Raw genomic sequence first — 17,646 nt, 5'->3', positions numbered from 1 at the left:
TTTTGGGGTGGTAGGATTCTTGGTTTTATGGTGGTGTTGGTTTTTTTTTAGTGGGGGTGGGGAGTGGGGTGGAATAGCCATTTTATTCAGTGCAGTTACTGTGGTAAGTAGACAGGACTTTAAATGGTATCTAGAATAAGAAAAAATCATGGCTGTGGACAGGTTATTTGGCCATGAGTGCAGAGAACAAGTATCTGACCAAATTCAGAATGACATTATTTCAATGGATGTTAAACAGTTATATATATGGTTCCCAATTAATCACAGTATTAAAGCATTTGAAATTGAAACAGTTGATTGTCTTACAGTATTATGTCTGCTGATGCTGAAGGTACTTTCATACTGAAATGGAAAAATGAAAAAGCAGAAGCCCGGTTTGTTAGAATACTGTCTGTAACAATGTCTTAACTCACAGTGGCACTGATAATGCTATTCACAGAAAAGCCACAGAGTTACACAATGAATATTCTTTTGCTTTCCTTGGTTTTACTCTGAATTTGCTTATACCTAGTTTACTTTGCTATCTTGTTAGATTAATCATCTTTGAAGCTGAATGAAGTGATGCCTTTTGTTCAACTAAATCTGGCTTATCATCTTTCTGTAATTGGAAAATGGGACAGTGCTGCACGAGCAGAAAACATTGCATTCATTTATGTCCTCAAAGAGCAGTAATGTTGCTATGGGTAGGTGACTTGGATAGCACTACCGTTTGAAGGCAGCATAGGTTTCTCATTTAAGATCAATTATGTTTTGAAATGCACTGATTCTTGTAATCTTTGAGGGAGTTTACTAGAAGCTTTGTTTTTTCTTGTGTCTGTTTATTCATGTGGTCCAAACTGAGTGAAGTAACTGAATTTTTGGTTAAGTGTATCATGTTCTTACATGTTCCAAAGCTCAATGTACCCATAAACTTCCTAATGAGAAAATGCCTTTATAGATCCTAAGAATTAATTTCAAAAGATAGACAAAATGCTTTGTGTTTACTTTTTGTGTTATCCAGAAAGGAAACTTACAGATTTAATGAAAACCTGACTTATTTTAAAGCATTTTGTAGAAACTCTTGTGCCTTCAGCATGCACACATAACTCCGTATCTCTTTAGCAAGATATGCACATGCATTACAGATCGGAGAATATCTCTATAATCCCCAGGGTTTAACCTAAGGACTTAAATATTTCAACACATCTGGCCCATTGAGAGCTAATGCATTGAAGGGTGACTCATAACAACTAGGCTGCCGGGAGTTCTGGAAGCTTGAGGTACACCCGCAGGTAATCAAGCTTTGCATCTAATTGCGCTTTCAAAGTTATTTTAGCTATATGTGTTGTACAGAAAAGTGCACTTGAGAAAGTATGTTGTGTGAAACTGGCTGGTTTCATGCAAGATTCCACCTTGCTGAATTTCAATGTGATGGAAACATGGAGGTTCAAGGTAAAAATAAACAGTATTGTTTAGGTGAATAATCACTGCTGCTGTAATGGTGGTTGTGGCAGAACTATAAATATGTGATGTAAGAAGTTCTCCAAGTGTGCACATTATCCTTTACACATATTTGTGTATTCACATATCATAGTAAATGTCCTTATCTTACAGCCATGATCAAGTAAATAATAATTTTAGTTACTTTAAGAGGAAAAAAAAAAAGGTGGAATTAGCAGTTGCCTTCAAAGACAGTTCCTTTTTTCAGCATGCAGACCACCAGTTCCTACTTAGCTGTGTAAATGAGGAATAAATCCATCTGTTTATTAGTGGGATTAGTTTGGGTTTCGCCTGATACAGTACGTGATAAACTTGTAGGCCTGAAGTGTGTTCCCTGCTCTCATAGGTCTGAATTGTAGTTTTGGGGTCTTTCCTTTCTAGTTAAAACAAAAAAAACCCAAACCACCAAAAAAAAACACCCAAAACAAACCCCACACCAAAACCTCCCAAAACCAAAAACACCCCCCAAAAAAACACCAAATAAAACCCCTGTGAATTTGAATCAGAAGTTGCAAAGACAGCAATATAAGTAATTTCTTCTTTTCAACAGTAATTTAGTTGCTTTTATTTGTTTCCTTGGCATTCACTTCTCTGCAAGTGGTTAGTATGTCAAAATAAGGATTTATTGAGGCTTTTCAAACTAGTAGTCTGTATCAGAACCTAGCACCTGCAAGTCAGGGAGTCTTTTCTAAATATATTTTTCATTGTTTCAAGTTTCAGATCTAAGGTATTGAAGTAGCCTGGCTGCTATTTCATCTTCTTAATAGTTTTGTCAGAACAATATCTATAATTCATAGCAGAACTCAGGACAGGAGCAGTTCTGAAGATCTGATGGGGAGAGGAGATTACCAAGTAATAGTATGCATAGCAGAATGTGACCTGCCTTATTTCTGCATAGACCTACATTTCAACTCTACTCTAGCTTGATGAAGGTATTTGTTAGAGCTGTCTTCAATATCTTGATGACTCTCAAGCTGTTGTCAAACCTTTGTCTGAAAGCTAGCACTTGCTTTCTACATTCAGTCGCTGGCAAACAATTTTTTCAACTTTGTGCTTTGACTCATTCTTCTGTATAGAGAATTTATGAGCACAATTTAGTGTAATATCTCAGGCTGGTTAAATATCCCTACTAGCAATGTTGGGCAGCAGGTCTAAATTTTTATTTTAAATGTTCGTTTGAGACTCAACTGAGTTTTAGAATGCTCAGGATCTTCAAAATGCTTTTCTCAAAATGAAGGGGAAATTGTGAAATCTGTATATACTCCCCCCTTATCTTCCTGGATAATCTACCCCATTAGACACATGCAGAATCAAGGTCTGAAATAGCTAAGCATTTAAGTATCCAAATATATTCTACTTACCTTTTCATAACACTTTGCTTTAAATATGTGGTGGTTTGCCTAAGTGTTCTTCACACACTCTGGGGAAAAAAAAATCAATCTGAAATATCAACCTTCTATTTTTTCATAAGTTTCTGGGAAAAGGTACAATTTGCCAGTTATATTAATGTTTTAGTTTAATCAATAAAAGCAGTTTTTGCAATTTCAGTGGGTGGTTCTTTTTCCCTCACAGATTGTAGAATGTAAACCATTACCTTGGGATCAGATATCCGTACTAAATAATTGAGAATTTGGGAGTTTAATTATGTGTTATTGGAATTGAAGTAGGTAGATTTCTAGCACTAACTTTCTTCATTTTCCACTTTGATACAGTGCTCCTGTTTCATAAAACAGACTGCTTCTGTTGGGTGGGAATTTTTCCATCAGCTACCTAAAGACAAATGAAACCTTGTATACTTCATCACTCCTTGGTTTTCCAGTTTTTGTCTGTGACCCCTGGGTATTAATACCCTGTGTTAATGGATCTTAATGTGAAGTAATTTGAGGTCTACTATTACTCCATAAACTCTTTTTTTACTTTTTCACTTTGAGCAAGGATAAATATTTAAAGTCTTTGTCTGTAGAGGTCAGTCAGGAATATGTGTCCCTGATGTCTCTCTCATGCCTTTGCCTATTCCACTCTTGAATAACGTAGCATAATTGGGTTAGTTGTTAAAGCTTTGGTCCCACTTTCTTCCTCCCTTCCCCCAACGCCCTCTTTTTTTTGAAGAAGAAGATACCCTGATGCCAAACTAATAGTAAATGTCCTTAAACATGTCTAAAAAGACATGAACTAGCCTAAACCTTGGTTGTCTGTATAGAAGAAACTAATTAATACCCAAGTAAAATCAGCACAGATTTTGGTACTCACTAGGGGTAGTACAACCTGTGTCTGAGTATTCTGTCCCTAATTTGAAGTATTGCTTGCCTCCTTTCTTTACTATTGCTGTATGTTGGGCCATTTTTCAGGAGGTGAGGATGTTTTTATTTGGTACAGTTCTTCTTCATGTCTGGTACTTCATGCACACATGAAACAGCATACATTCAGGCCTCAAGTGGTTTTAATAATTACTTTAAGCTGTGGGAATTGGACTGTGAAATTTTAGTCCTGTTCATAAGCATGCTGTAGGAGACCTTTTCCAGTCTCCCAGTGTTCCTTTCAAGGGGGAACTGCTTTGGTGTTCTGTTGTCCTGTAGCTGTTCTCTTCAAGCTGTGTTTTCTGATTGTGAGGCTTCAAATCAAGGTGGTGGATATTAAAGTATTAAATGTTGAAATGGAGATGGTTTCCACTGTATTTATCTATATCTACGTATTCAGCAGTCTACTTTGAGTATTCAAACAAATTTGTGAGCCTTAATCTTCCTTTGATAAATTCCTAATGACATCCTCTTCATAAATAATAGATTTCTAAATGTTTTTACTGTTACTGCCTTATCGGTGTCCAATAGCTTCCTCAGAAGAGAAGCCAGGCTTGCTGTTGATCTTTCTATTTTATTTCTTTCTTATAAGGATCATGTCTAGCTCCTTGCAGTCTTCTAGCAATAAACACTTGTTAGTTAGCTGTCACAGATCTCAAAACACTTTTATGTTTCCCTTGCTACTGTTCTCAAGCAACATAAACAAAAGGGATTTTATGACTAGCATTCTGAATGGGTGAGCTAATGAAATCACGCTGTACTTAAAAGACGTTTTTGACCTTGCATTGAAAAGCCTTTTAGTCTTTCATGTAGACAGTTCATGAGCTATTAGGTAATATTAGATAATAAGAAACTCAGAGATCTGGAGGAATTGTTACCAAAAGCTCAAAAGGATGATTGCTTTGATTGTTTGCAAAATATACTATAATCTAGTGCTATCTATGTTTTAAAACTTAGTTTTGACTTTGTTATGCATTTGCAAATGCATGAAAACCACTGTGTAATATGAAATATAAATGAATATATATATTGCAGTGAACCTCTTGCAATATGTGAAACTGCCTCAAGAGCATGCATAATAAATTCAGGCCTTTGGAGGAAAGCCCTACCAGCAGCTGAATTTTCAGGAGTGATAATTCCATTGAAAAGTATTCCCTGTCACTCAGGCATTGTGCTTCCTAAGACCCATACAGAAGAATACAGCATTAATCCTCAAATCAGCAGACTCACAAGGCTGTTAATTATGTAGAACTCCATGTATCAGATGAAAATTGTGAAATAACTGCCTATGGTTGGGGTAATATTCGAAACAATCAGCAGGAAAGCAAATAAATCCGTGGAGGTTTGAGTTTGGCCTTTCTCATGGCAATGCCGTTGATGAAATAGGGAGCAGTGGAAGGTGGCTATTGCTTAGAGACTGAGTTTTGGGCTACATTAAAAATATTTCACTTTTCACTTATTTAAAATATTTTTCATTTTCTCAGAGCTTATAATTTTTCAAGGTTTTTTTTGTGACAGTAATCTTGTGCCTGAATAACGTTTTCCCTTTCCTCATATCTGAATTTCAGGATTACAATATGCAAGAGCTTTGCAAACTGTTGAACCTAAACGTACTGTCAGAGGTTCCCCATCCACTCTTTTCAAAATGGAAAAGCAGACGAATTATTATTCTTTTGAGAGGACCCCAGAAATATCATTTCAAGCTTTAGATTCTGCTTGTGTCTGTGTTTATGCCAGATGGCTCCGGCTCAGTTGGCTGGGTTGGCATTGTACTGGAAATAGTTCTACTGTACTTCATATAGCTTTATTTACTGTCTCATTAATTTCAACTTTTCCAGAAGTTTCCCATTTTCAGAAGCCATTAGGGTTAGGTTTCATGCTGTGTTAAGAATTTTAAATAACCAGGCAGAGTCCTGTCACATTACAGGAGCAAAACAGCTGTTTGAGACTGTCCAAAGTATGGTTATTCTCTTATATTTATTTGTGATCTTGAAGATGGCCTTTTTTGTTCTGTTACCTCAGCTTATAATGATCACTTATTTGAAAATTATTGGCCAAAATTGTCATATAGCAAAGAGTGATTTGTAGGATAGTCTATGTAAATATGCATACTAGAGGACTGTAGTTATGTGGCGTTTTTTTATTTATGACTGTGGTGCGTTGAGCCTGGCTGAATGCAGGGTGCCCACCAAAGCTGCTCTGTCACTCCCCCATCTCAGCTGCACAGGGGAGAGCAAATATAACAAAAGACTTCTGGGTCAAGATAAGGACAGGGAGGGATCACTCAGCAGTTACCCTCACAGGAAAACCAGACTTGACTTGGGGAAAATTAGTGTAATTTATTAACAATCAAATCAGAGTAGGGTAATGAGAAATAAAACCAAATCTTAAAACTCTTTTCTCCCACCCCTCCCTTCTTCCTGGGCTTAACTTCACTCGCTGATTTTTCTCTACTTCCTTGCCCCAGCAGTGCAGGGGGACAGGGAATGGCAGTTGTGGCCAGTTCATCACATGTTGTTTCTGCTGCTCCTTCCTCCTCAGGAGGAGTCATCCTCACACTCTTCCCCTGCTCCAGTGTGGGGTCCCTCCCATGGGAGACAGTCCTCCATGCACTTCTCCAGCTTGGGTCCTTCCCATGGGCTGCAGTTGTTCACAGACTGCTCCGGTGTGGGTCCCTTCCAAGGGCTGCAGTCCTTCAGGAGCAGACTGCTCCAGCGTGGGTCCCCCACAGGGTCAGAAGTCCTGCCAGCAAACCTGCTCCAGTGTGGGCTCCTCCCTCCACGGGTCCACAGGTCCTGCCAGGAGCCTGCTCCAGCGTGGGCTTCCCACAGGGTCACAGCTTCCTTCTTCAGGCATCCACCTGCTCTGGTGTGGGGTCCTCCATGGGCTGCAGGTGGATATCTGCTCCACCGTTAACCTCCATGGGCTGCAGGGGCACAGCCTGCCTCACCATGGTCTTCACCATGGACTGCAGGGGAATCTCTGCTCTGGCACCCAGAGCACCTCCTCCCCTTCCTTCTTCACTGACCTGGGTGTCTACAGGGTTTTTCTTCTCATATTCTCACTCCTCTCTCCAGCTGCAATTGCGCAGGGTTTTTTTCCCCTTTTATTTTTTTGTTTCCCCTTCTTAAATATGTTATCCCAGAGGCGCTACCACTGTCACTGATGAGCTCCGTCTTGGCCGGCGGCGGGTCCATCTTGGAGCCAGCTGGCACTGGCTCGGTCAGACGTGGGGGAAGCTTCTAGCAGATTCTCACAGGAGCCACCCCGTAGCCCCCGGCTATCAAAACCTTGCCATGCAAACCCAGTACAATCACATCTGCAATTAGCAGCCCGTGTTGTGTATATTTATATGCTGGGTTTGACCTTTTATCTTATTGCATGTTCTGCAAGTGCAGACACTTACTTTGACAAAGTGGCACAACAGTTTGTCACTGAGTTAAAACCTGCAAAAAAAACCTGGAATGATTTGTGGTACGTAGGTTGATTATGTCCTTCACAAACCTTCTGAAGAAGGTCAAATGGCACCTCATTTATTGTTGTGAACAGCAAAAGCCTATTGTGCTAACTGCTCTGCTGCTAACATTTGAAGGGGGCTTTTGCTCCAAGGCATGATTTGAAGTATACTCTGTTTACTTGGTTACTGCTGGCAAAGGTTTTTCCATCACCATCACTTAATTTTTTCCTGCAGTTATCTTGTTCATGTTTCTTCTCCTGACTTTTATAAGAGTATGGACATAACATCTTGAGAAAACACTCTGTAAAATGAAGTTGAGTCTAGCATATCCAGGCCTTGTAGAAACAGTGAATTCCCAACAGGATTTGAAATTGTCAGTTAGTGCTGCTTGCAGTCAAACTACTCTACTATGAATTTCAGGAGTACAACATCCAAGGCATGACTTCAGAGTACTTCAAAGAAAAATGGCTTTGTCAATAGGAACTGTAGTATACTTAACTTAGAGATAAGGTGTAAAGTAGAATCCAGAGACGTATTTTACAATGCTCTCCACTTTTCCAAATAATTTAAGTATCAGCAGAGAGAAGTATTTCCTCTACAAACTCCTAATGTGAAACTCCTTTTCACTTGAGGAAGAGCATTACTGTACTAAATTGACTTTGTTCACTGACTTGCAATAGAAAAATTGTTGGGTGCTTGGGGTAGGGAGAGGTGATGAGAGCCGGATGGCTGTTTTCCTCCCTAGTGTTTGCAGATGTGGTTGGGTTCATCTGCATTTAGAAACTTCAGGCTCATTTTTTGTATTTAAGCCAAATCAAAACTTTGTGCATGAACTGTACTAGGAGGGCTAGTGAGTCTTGACCTACTAAATCATTTTGCTTGATGAAAAGAGCTTAAATTCAGTAGCTGGGGAGATGTTTATCAGTAAAGCTTAATAGCAGTTCACTTAAAAGTATTCTTTTTCTTTCTTGCCTGATGCAATCAGTAATTCTGAATAGGGCTGAACAGTAGCAGCAACTGCTTGTATGTGAGAACATTGTTTACTGTTGTGAGCATATGGCTGCCTGAATTTCTGAGTGTCTTTCAGGAGACTTTGCATACTTAGTGGTCCAAGCTGTGTAGGTTTGGTAATAGTCCTAAATCTTTAGAAGTATATTTGTAAGAATGGTAAGTTAGTTATATTTTATGCAACTGATAGCTTAATTAAACTGCATATAAAGTAGGATGAGTATTCCACTCTAGAGTCTGTTGTTCTACTTGTAATTTTGAGGATGTCTTTACAGTAGTTTCATCCCTAAAAAAAATGAACTGTATTTTAAGTAGTTTACTGAAATGCAGACTTAGGTATCCAAATTCAGACAGTTGCCTCTCATTGTTGGCCTTGCAGTCTAAATGTGGACAAGACCTAGCAAAACAAAAGGAGATAGAAAAGCAAAAAAGATACCAACAGGACTGTATGGTTTTGCTAGGTAATTACGCACACATCTGATTTTTAATTGATGTTAATTACTTATGCTTTCAGATGTTGCAGAAAGAGCAGGCCTTTGGGGGGATTTGCATTCATGGTGGCTTGATTGAATGGTATTAATGACATTATTTTGTCAAAATCATTTCTATTGCCGTTCTGTAATGACCAGAAAATGTAAAACACAGAGTACCAAAAGTCACAGGTGAGACACTAATCTTACTTGAAAGATGCTGGATGTGTGCAATTGAAAATGAAAAGATGTCTCTGTAGGAAGCTGCAGGTTTGACTATTTTTAATGTAAACTTGTGTTCTATTATTCTGCACTCTTTGCAGGTCTGCTTTCTCATTTTCAAGTGTAGCCTGAAAACATGTGGCATTACTCGCTTAAATCTTCCTAATCTTCTGTTTGATTAAACATGTCCCACTCTAGTTATGGCCCATCAGAGAAGCAAAAATAAGGCATATTTCATATGCTTGCTTCAGATGTTTCTCTACCATTTTATATGTAAAAGTTTCTGGCTTGTGTTCCTATTAAAAGTAAAGACAAGTGAACAAATAAAAGTGTGTCCCTGTAGCCTTTTGATGAGCACTGTTCTTCGAAAAGCAGTTTTCCTGAAGAATGATGTCCATCTAAAATGTTATAGTAACTTTGCCTAAGGGCAGCTGGAAGTTTTTACATTCAGGCAAAATAGCCAAGCAGCATGCTAACTTGCTTTAGTTGTTTTACAGCTGCTCAACATTAAATGAAAGACTGCCCTTCCTGAAGACAAGCACGCATTTGAAGCTCATCTTTTTGTAACATTTTATAATAGTTGAAGTTAGAAATCTTTGGATTTAGGACACAACTTCTATCTGGTTTTGTAGCACTGTGTCTGCATTTCAGTGGAGCCAGCTAACACTAGCTGGATAATGTGTTCTTTCTATTTTTATTTTTTTTTAAGACATGTTTTACAGGGATTTGGATAAGCCAGAGCTGCTTTTGAGTGCATGATCCTATTTTATAGATTTTTAAGACATAAAAAATGGAAGCTCTTCTATCCTAGCTTCAGGAGATCTAAGGCTGAATGCTCCTTTTTGCCTACATATGAGGTTCTAAGCATTAATTGTAATGATACATTAGATACACGTATAATACTAATTACAGATAGATTATCTGTATTTGCATGTATTTTATCAGGTAGGGAGTTATTGCAATAAAATTGACTTATTGATTGTGGAAGTGAATTGTGTCATTAAAATAAAAACTGTTTGTAATGACTAGAATAAAGAAGATTATGAATAATGAAGCTTTAAAAATGGAAAGGCTTACTATTGTAGTGCCTGTAGTTGAGTTCATTTAACTGTGAAGGTTAATTTTTTTTCTTTCCAAAAAGTGTTCTCTACAAAATGTACCTTGTGGTTGCTTTTAAGGCTTGTTTTTTAGCTTCAAACACCCTTTCAACCCTGGTCAAATTTATTACAGGTATATAAACAATCCTTGGTGCCATGTCAGTGGTTTAAAGAAAGTGAGACCCCAAAAAATTTAATTTGCATTTAACAGCGGTAGATTGACCTGAACGTTTTCTTCTCTAAATTCCCTTGCCAAATACTATTCTTCCCCTTGTGAGGCTAATTTCTGTTAGTACACAGTGAATCGTATATGATCAGGCGCGGTAGGAGTGAAAATTTTATCATTGTCATTTTAGAAAATGGAGGAGGTAGGTATCTGAGTTTGTAGCAGTAGGACATGCCACATGCAAATGTTTGCTGTGTATCTTCCACCTTATGAAGTCTGTGGAAAGTATTATTTATGGAGAACATCGGGTTTGTTGCTTCTCTGCCTTATGGTACTTACCTACTCAGTGTACTAAGAAATGTCTGCTACTTAATACCTGTTTATTTCCTTTTTAAAGTCTTGTCTGAACAGCTCTGCCGAGTGAGGAGTCTTTATGTCATGCTGATGTCCTGTTGATGAGATCTTGTGCTCATAAGTCAGTCTTGAGCAAAGGCTCTCAATGATTCGGTCTGAGTTATCTCAGGATCTATGACTGTGCAAAGCTGGGGAACAAGTTTAGTAAACGTACAAAGCTGAAAGCGGCCAACCCTTGGGCAAGATTAGTGGTAGCAATATTGTAAAAAATAGACCAATTAAAAGTGTGACTTAGGTGTTTTGATAGAAAAACAGTTTATTATCTTCCTGCCTCTTCCTCTGTTTTCAAGGAGTAAATTATTCCCTTCCTGCTACTTCTGTTAGGGCATACAGCTTCCTTCTCCAGACACTTGGACTCTGTAGATCTAGTTAAACTGTTTATTGCAGTTATATCACAAATCTCAGTCATGCTTACTCAGAGAGAGTAGTTTGAAGATCAGCTCCTTTTCCATCACTCTCTTATTTCTGCTCATTTTTCTTCTAGTGAGCCATAACAGCTCACCAAGAGTCTGTGTGGGTACTAATGCCAGGCCAAAAAAGGGACAGAGGCACACACACAAAGCCAGGACAAGCAGAAGTTAGAGGGGACAGTGAGCTCAGCCTTCTCCTAGAAGCTTGTGCTGATGGTGGCCCTGGCTATAGCAGAAACATGACATAAATCATGACAGCCATCAGCTTATCCTTGGCTGCATGACTCTTCCATTTTCCTTGCACTTACATTTGTGTGATTGCGAACCGTTTATAGAAGAGCCTAAGCTGAAAATTAGTAGTTATTTTTTTCTGTCATTTGGTTTTCAGGCAGATTTTTCCCCTGAACCAGTTCACATAGTCACAAAGTATCAGTGACTGCAAAAGAAAGGAGGCAGTATTTATGGCAGCCCAACTGCCCTCTCACTTTCAAATGACAGCTAGAGAGTGATTAAATGATTCAAGTGGCAATTTACAGACATATATGTGTGTAGAATTAAGTAGAAGATTCACGATGAGGCTTCATGTCATGCTGAATGCGATTTTCTGTAAATCATTATTTTTTTCCATACTTTATTTCACAGTTGCTGCTAACTTACAGAAGATAGTAGATGATCCAAAGGCCTTGAAAACATTGACTTTTAAGTTGGTAAGTAAAAGCATGAAGGGAAGAAACAAATGAATTATCACAATATTCACACACGGTCTGGATTTTATCTCTTTTACAGCTATTTTGCTGAATAAATGTGTTGACAGGTAAGATGATTGAAATTGCCATGTGTGAAAGAGAAAAACCTAAACTCTATTTTGACAGGACATTAGGGATACGTAGCTCCTACACAGCTCCATAGCTGTGTAGGGAGAAGGAGGTTCATTCACATGAGTTCTGAGGTTAGGTGAGAATCTGCAGGGACAAAACCCCTGGGAAGAATTGCCGAAACAGGTAAAGCACAGAAAACTGTAGTTGTTAGGTTAACTCACCTCCATCCCCCTCCCTCAGCTCTGCGCTGGCTGAAGTGTCCTCTGCTAATGGATATTTTGTTCCAATCCGTTTTTTTCCAGCACCTGCCACCATTTTTCTTGTGTGCAGGTCACCTTCTCTTCTGCTTGCTTCTCCTTAATTCTTCCCTTCAACCTTCTTTCAGTCAACCATCCACACCTACAAATTGATCTTGCTCCCACTGTATTTCATTAGTGTTTCTCCCTCCCCACCTCTTCTGTATATACAACATGAGACCCTGATTTTAGGCCTGGGACTGTTGTCTGTGCTGCATTTTGTGCCCCTGACCAAGGGTCCTAATTTTGGTCTATTTTGATGCTATCATGATAGATCTAATTTAATAACTTCACATTGCAACAGCTTAATTCAGAATTGATGTGCTGTATTTTTTTTTATTTCTTGCTAAAATTAAGTTGAAAAATTTACATACCTAAAGCTATTGAAGGATTAGCTATGTAAATACTAAACTCTAACCAATTAGCTTTCAGCACCCCTTGCTGAGAGTGACTCAGCCACGTATGAAAGACAAGACTGAATGCCTGTTAGATAAGTAGGTCTCCAGAATCACAGCTTTGTTTATGAAAGCAGCTGCTTCAGATGGGCTGTAGAGAGCCATTTTTAGAGAATAAGTGACCTAGCTGATGATAATGTACTGATTCAGGTTTGTTCTTTGCACGTCATTTTTAAAATATAGATTTGAGTAGTTCTAACTGACCAAATCTTTTGGACTCATATTATCTCTGCAGTCCAGTTAAATCACCAGAACTTACACATTTCTTCTGAGAACGCTATGGGGTGGGGGAATAAGGACATGTAACTCAAATTGGTTTGTTTCTGTGGCCCTTACTATCTAAATATAGCTTAAAGGCTGATGCTTCTGTTTTTGCAGCTGATCTGTGTTCTTGCTGTCTGAACACTTGACTTAGCTTTATTGTGTAGTCAGTGGCATCTCACCAAGAGCATTTAGATACATAGATAACCCAGAGGCTCTGTAGAAGTCTGGGTTTCTAGTTTACTCACTTAAAATAGAGGCTTGAGATTCCAAAATGTAATATCCCATAGTATCCAGTTAATGTTTATATACGTTGAAAAGAAATCCACTTGAAAATTTAGGTTGCGGTATTTCTGTGATCCAGTTGGATTTATTGCTGGGGTACAGTCAATGTCACATGGTATTTCAGATACCAGTGAGTGAATGCTGTTACAATCCTACTCCTTACCATAATCAGAGTTAACAGACAATCCAAAATCAATGTTTTTCTCCCTTCTCAAGGAAAAGTTCCATTGGCTAGGTAACAATTTCTGAGGTTAACTTTTAACCAAAGTTTCTTCCTGATATTTTTAACCTAGGTTTCCTGCATTAGTTCCCAACTTCCTGGGAAAAGAACATAACCACAAGTAGTATCCTAACTTATCCTTGGATTAATGTAATATATGTTCAGTTTCTGCCTGTTTCTATATTGTGTAGTGGAGTTCCTAAATGAATTGTTGCCTAGGAGAACTCTGTCATTTTTTTGTATGAACTCCTGAGTCTTTGTTACCCCTTAGCAAGGTCTCACTGAATTTGAAAGCACTTGTATACAACTTGATTAGAACACATTTTGTTGGTCAATATTTCATGGGGATTGAAAGTCTAAATGTAGCTAATCCTATATGCATTCAGAGAATTAAATTGAAAAGTGCTTTTTAGTTTAGGATTAGTTACTACTATTTGTGGACAAAGAATCTGGTTAGTATTTCACAGATTGCTTTTGCTGGTATTTTGCTGGTATCTAATATTTCTATTCAAACAGCAAGCATTTTCATCTTTGGGGAAAAAAGAACAACAACTTATATCTTAACTGTTTTTGTCTTTAATTATTGCCAAAATGGTAAAGAAATTTATTACAGCGAGGTGTCTGGGTGAATCTGTCTTTAAGGTTGGATCTCTCCCTTGCATATTTTTTTTAACAGTGCATCTTTGATCTTACAATGATGTCATTCTACAGAATGTACATGGTATTAAACCTCCTTTAGTTGTCTTCACTAACACAGAATGATGACTTTCCTGCAGTATCCAGCTGTCCACACTTTGGGAAGGAGGCTGCTTTAATACACAAGTCATCTTGGCAACACTCAAGGAAACACACATTATTGCGCAGCATAATTTGCATTTTATGTGAGGATTTTTCATATGAAAAAGGGAGGAAGCAACCATTAATGAAAGAATGCATTCAGTCACTAAACAATGAATTGCAAATACTAAGAGCTTTTCTTGTATATTGCAGTTTATGTATAGCAGTGGTACTTACGCTAAGCATGAAATATAAGCTAATAGGTTCCAGGTGCATTAAAAATTAGCCAATACGTATTGATAACGAAGGCATTTAAAAATTTCTATGTATCTAGATATGTTACTTAGCATGGCTTTGAGGAGGCTGATAGCTAGCTAGAGCATAGAATTATGTTAATGATATTAGCTCTTTTTATCATTATATTTTAAGTACAAAATTCAAACTGAATTTTAGTAACTTCCCAATCCAAAAACCATTGAGATATCTTAAGAGTAACCAATGGTGATGATCTCAGATCTTTAACTTGCTGCTTCAGTAGAATAAGAACTGAGAAATAGCCTCTGAAGAAAGAACTGTTCTCTCTTTCTGATCAAAGTAAATTTGAAGGAGTAGCCTGATGCTTCTACAAGTGTTGAGTGAGTTTATTTTTGGTCATGAAAACTCAATGTATAATGTAACTCGGTGCACCTTGTGTGCACAATCTGAGAGCTCTTTTCTTTGTATTGCATATACACAAACCAGTTCTACTAAAGGGTTCAACTGCTACTAATGCATAAAAGGAGCATTTTTATAGGGTGAACCGATTGTTCTGACTTTTTTGGGGGTGATATGCCAAAGAGTCTGAAGGCATCTGTCATAACTAATTTACCATTACATGCTGCTCATCCAATTGTAATATTATTTTGATTTATCTACCACACAGGTGAAGAATGCACAAAAAATCCCTGTTTAAAATATCATCACTTCTGTCCTACAGAAGCAAATTTTGTATTTGAAAATCAAAATGTAAAAATATTTTGCCTACAGCGTGTGTGATTTTTTTTTTTTTTTTTTAAAGCAGACCTAAAATAACAGTTCAATCCTTAGCAAGGTAGTTTCATAGTCTTACTGTTATTTTTGAAAAAGATTACTTGTGCCAGTGTGTGCTGTGACAGACCTTACTGAAGAATCTCAATGATACCATTTTAAGTACTAGATTGTATTGTCATAAAGGAGCTGTCCTTTTGCAAATGTTAGTATTTATTCTTCTTAGACTGCTTCAATCTCGTGTTTAAAAATTCAGTGGATTACTATTCCAAACAGACTTGGTAGCTGGACTCATGAAACATTAGGTGTCTACAGCACAACGGTAAAAGGTGGATTCTGTACGTCTGGGTTATTTGCTCTTTGTGAGTGAAAACAGCATGCTTACATGAAAAAGCAAATTTGTCTCCACTCTGGACAGCTTGGGTTAAAGAATTTGGGTCTTTAAGTGTTCATTTCCCAGTATTTTTTTCATAATTTTTAATATTGATTAAAAGTTTGCTAAAATTAAGGATGCATTTGGCTGACACTGACAGAGGATACATCAAGCAGTCTGAAAGCTTTCTTTCAAGTAAGCTGTTTGCTGACTAGGCGATATGGGGGAAATTTATAGCCTGGCTGTCAAATCCTTCTTTGTAGCGTGATATACTAAACATTTCTGTTTGTACTTGCAGGCCTCTGGCTGTGATGGCGCTGAGATTCCTGATGAAGTGAAACTGATCGGGTTTGCTCAGTTAAGTGTCAGCTGATGTCTGTCCCTTGACCCCAAGCTGAATTGTGAGATTGCGAAGAGGCCGGCTTAGATGCAAAGGAAAATTAATGCACCACACACTGAATTCTGCTTCATTCTCTCGCAATTCACAAAGTCAGAACAAGCAAAGCCCACAGCTACACCGCTGCTGCTAACATTCAAAATGCTACTAAATGTCTCTTAGCAATTGATTTGGATTACCCCTAAGTGACAAGCCTGTGGAAATGCACTCAGGTGGCTGTATTTATTGGTTACAAAAGGAATTTTCTATCAAGCTTACTTCTTTCATAAACTTTGAGTGATACTATTTTACCTGTACTTGTGGTTGATAATACTGCCTCTGTTCTGGTATATTAAGAAATTAACATAAATATGAAAGTTAAGAATTATTAGCCAAACTTGAATTCTAGTTTTAAAACCAACTGTGAATTTTATTTTTCATATATTTATGCATTACACATCCTAGTAATAAGAAAATGATTTTACTTGATTATGTGCTATTTGCAGTTAATCATCCGTTACTTAAAAAAGTTTCAGGTATATCTTTGAAGCATTTGGTAACTTCTAGGGTTGGTTGTTTTTTTTTTTAAAAAATAATTAATTAGGCATTAGCAAGCTTTTGTTGGTTGTGTGTCTAAAAAACCAGTCCACAAACTGATTGGTAAGGGAGTGGGAGGTGCCTTGCAGACATTAATGTTTTAAGAATGTGCCTGAGGCTGCTTAAATAAATAATCTCAATTTTCTAGAAGTACCATACATATGGTACTATATATATAAATATATATCGTTATCTGAGCAAGGAGGGGAAATATAGTAGCAAAGGCGTTAGAGAATTTTGACTATGCTTTATTGGGGAGTCTATGAGCTAGAACTACTTTGAACTATTGTTAAGGTAGACTGCTTACTGTGTCCATCTCTGATCCAACTTATCCTTAATGATAGAAACTGGTTTCATACAGGTGATAAAAACTTGAAGAACAGAACTGAAGCTTTACTTGAAGTTCTGCAAAATACCAAGGTGGAGTGAAAATAATAGGGCTTTGTGCAATGATCAAGTAAAACTCTGTTACAAAGAAAACACTTTTGACCCAAGTAGTCTTATGCTTAACCTGTGGCATAGATGTTATGGAGCTAGTGAACCTTAGAAAGGCTTTCAAATTTGGAGATATGTTTCTCAGAGGTTACAACTTAATCTACTTCCTAGCTAATCCTAGATAATCGGCAGCTCTTTAATGTACTGAAAATGGCAAATATATATTATTAAAAGAAGTTATTTATAATGCCTTGTCATAATCGTTGAGGTGTTCCAGAGCCATTTACATACGACTCAATGTAATCCCATCCCATCCAACTGTTTACATGATTACTCCAAGATGACTGCAAAGTTTAAAAAAATAAAAGTGTATTGCACAAACAGATTTGTTTTTTGAATTTCCATGCACTGCGTGTGTTTCGACGGCTGCGTAGCAGGGAGATGTTATGTTTGCTGCCCTTACTTAGTTTAGGAGCGGCGCTTGCACAAGGGACCTGGTTCCTCGCATTGGGGAGGCAAAGGGGAGAAAACACTGCTTTCTTGCTCATGGAAGAGAGTTGCTCTTGACTGCTTGCTTTCCAGTGCTTTGCATAAGGCATTTTTAAGACTCCTAAGGTGTTTGTACCTCAGGAAACCATTTGGACGTGTATGCCTGTGGGATGCTGGTTTGTTCCTGTGGGAAGAGGGTGAGAGCAGGACTGGAGGTG

At 37.8% G+C, this 17,646-nt stretch overlaps 1 protein-coding gene across 2 annotated transcripts in view; it reads left to right on the top strand.

Annotated features, from left to right (window-relative positions):
- The window catches only part of STK39 (serine/threonine kinase 39), a 105,269-nt gene extending 87,952 nt beyond the window's left edge, over window positions 1-17,317 (top strand). The window contains exons 16-18 of one of the 2 annotated variants that reach the window (XM_075093362.1): window positions 11,663-11,727; window positions 15,830-15,888; window positions 16,866-17,317. In XM_075093362.1, coding sequence (XP_074949463.1) covers window positions 11,663-11,727; window positions 15,830-15,888; window positions 16,866-16,869 — 128 coding nt within the window. In that variant the 3' untranslated portion in view covers window positions 16,870-17,317. Of the gene's footprint in view, window positions 1-11,662; window positions 11,728-15,829; window positions 16,050-16,865 lie in introns of those variants that run through there. The other variant, XM_075093363.1, reaches the window with a different exon arrangement.
- Window positions 17,318-17,646: the final 329 nt, after the last annotated feature.

The sequence above is a fragment of the Phalacrocorax aristotelis genome, chromosome 5 (genome assembly GCF_949628215.1).
Source record: "Phalacrocorax aristotelis chromosome 5, bGulAri2.1, whole genome shotgun sequence".
Classification (NCBI taxonomy): Eukaryota; Metazoa; Chordata; class Aves; order Suliformes; family Phalacrocoracidae; genus Phalacrocorax; species Phalacrocorax aristotelis.
This window is presented reverse-complemented; position numbering and strand designations above follow the sequence as displayed.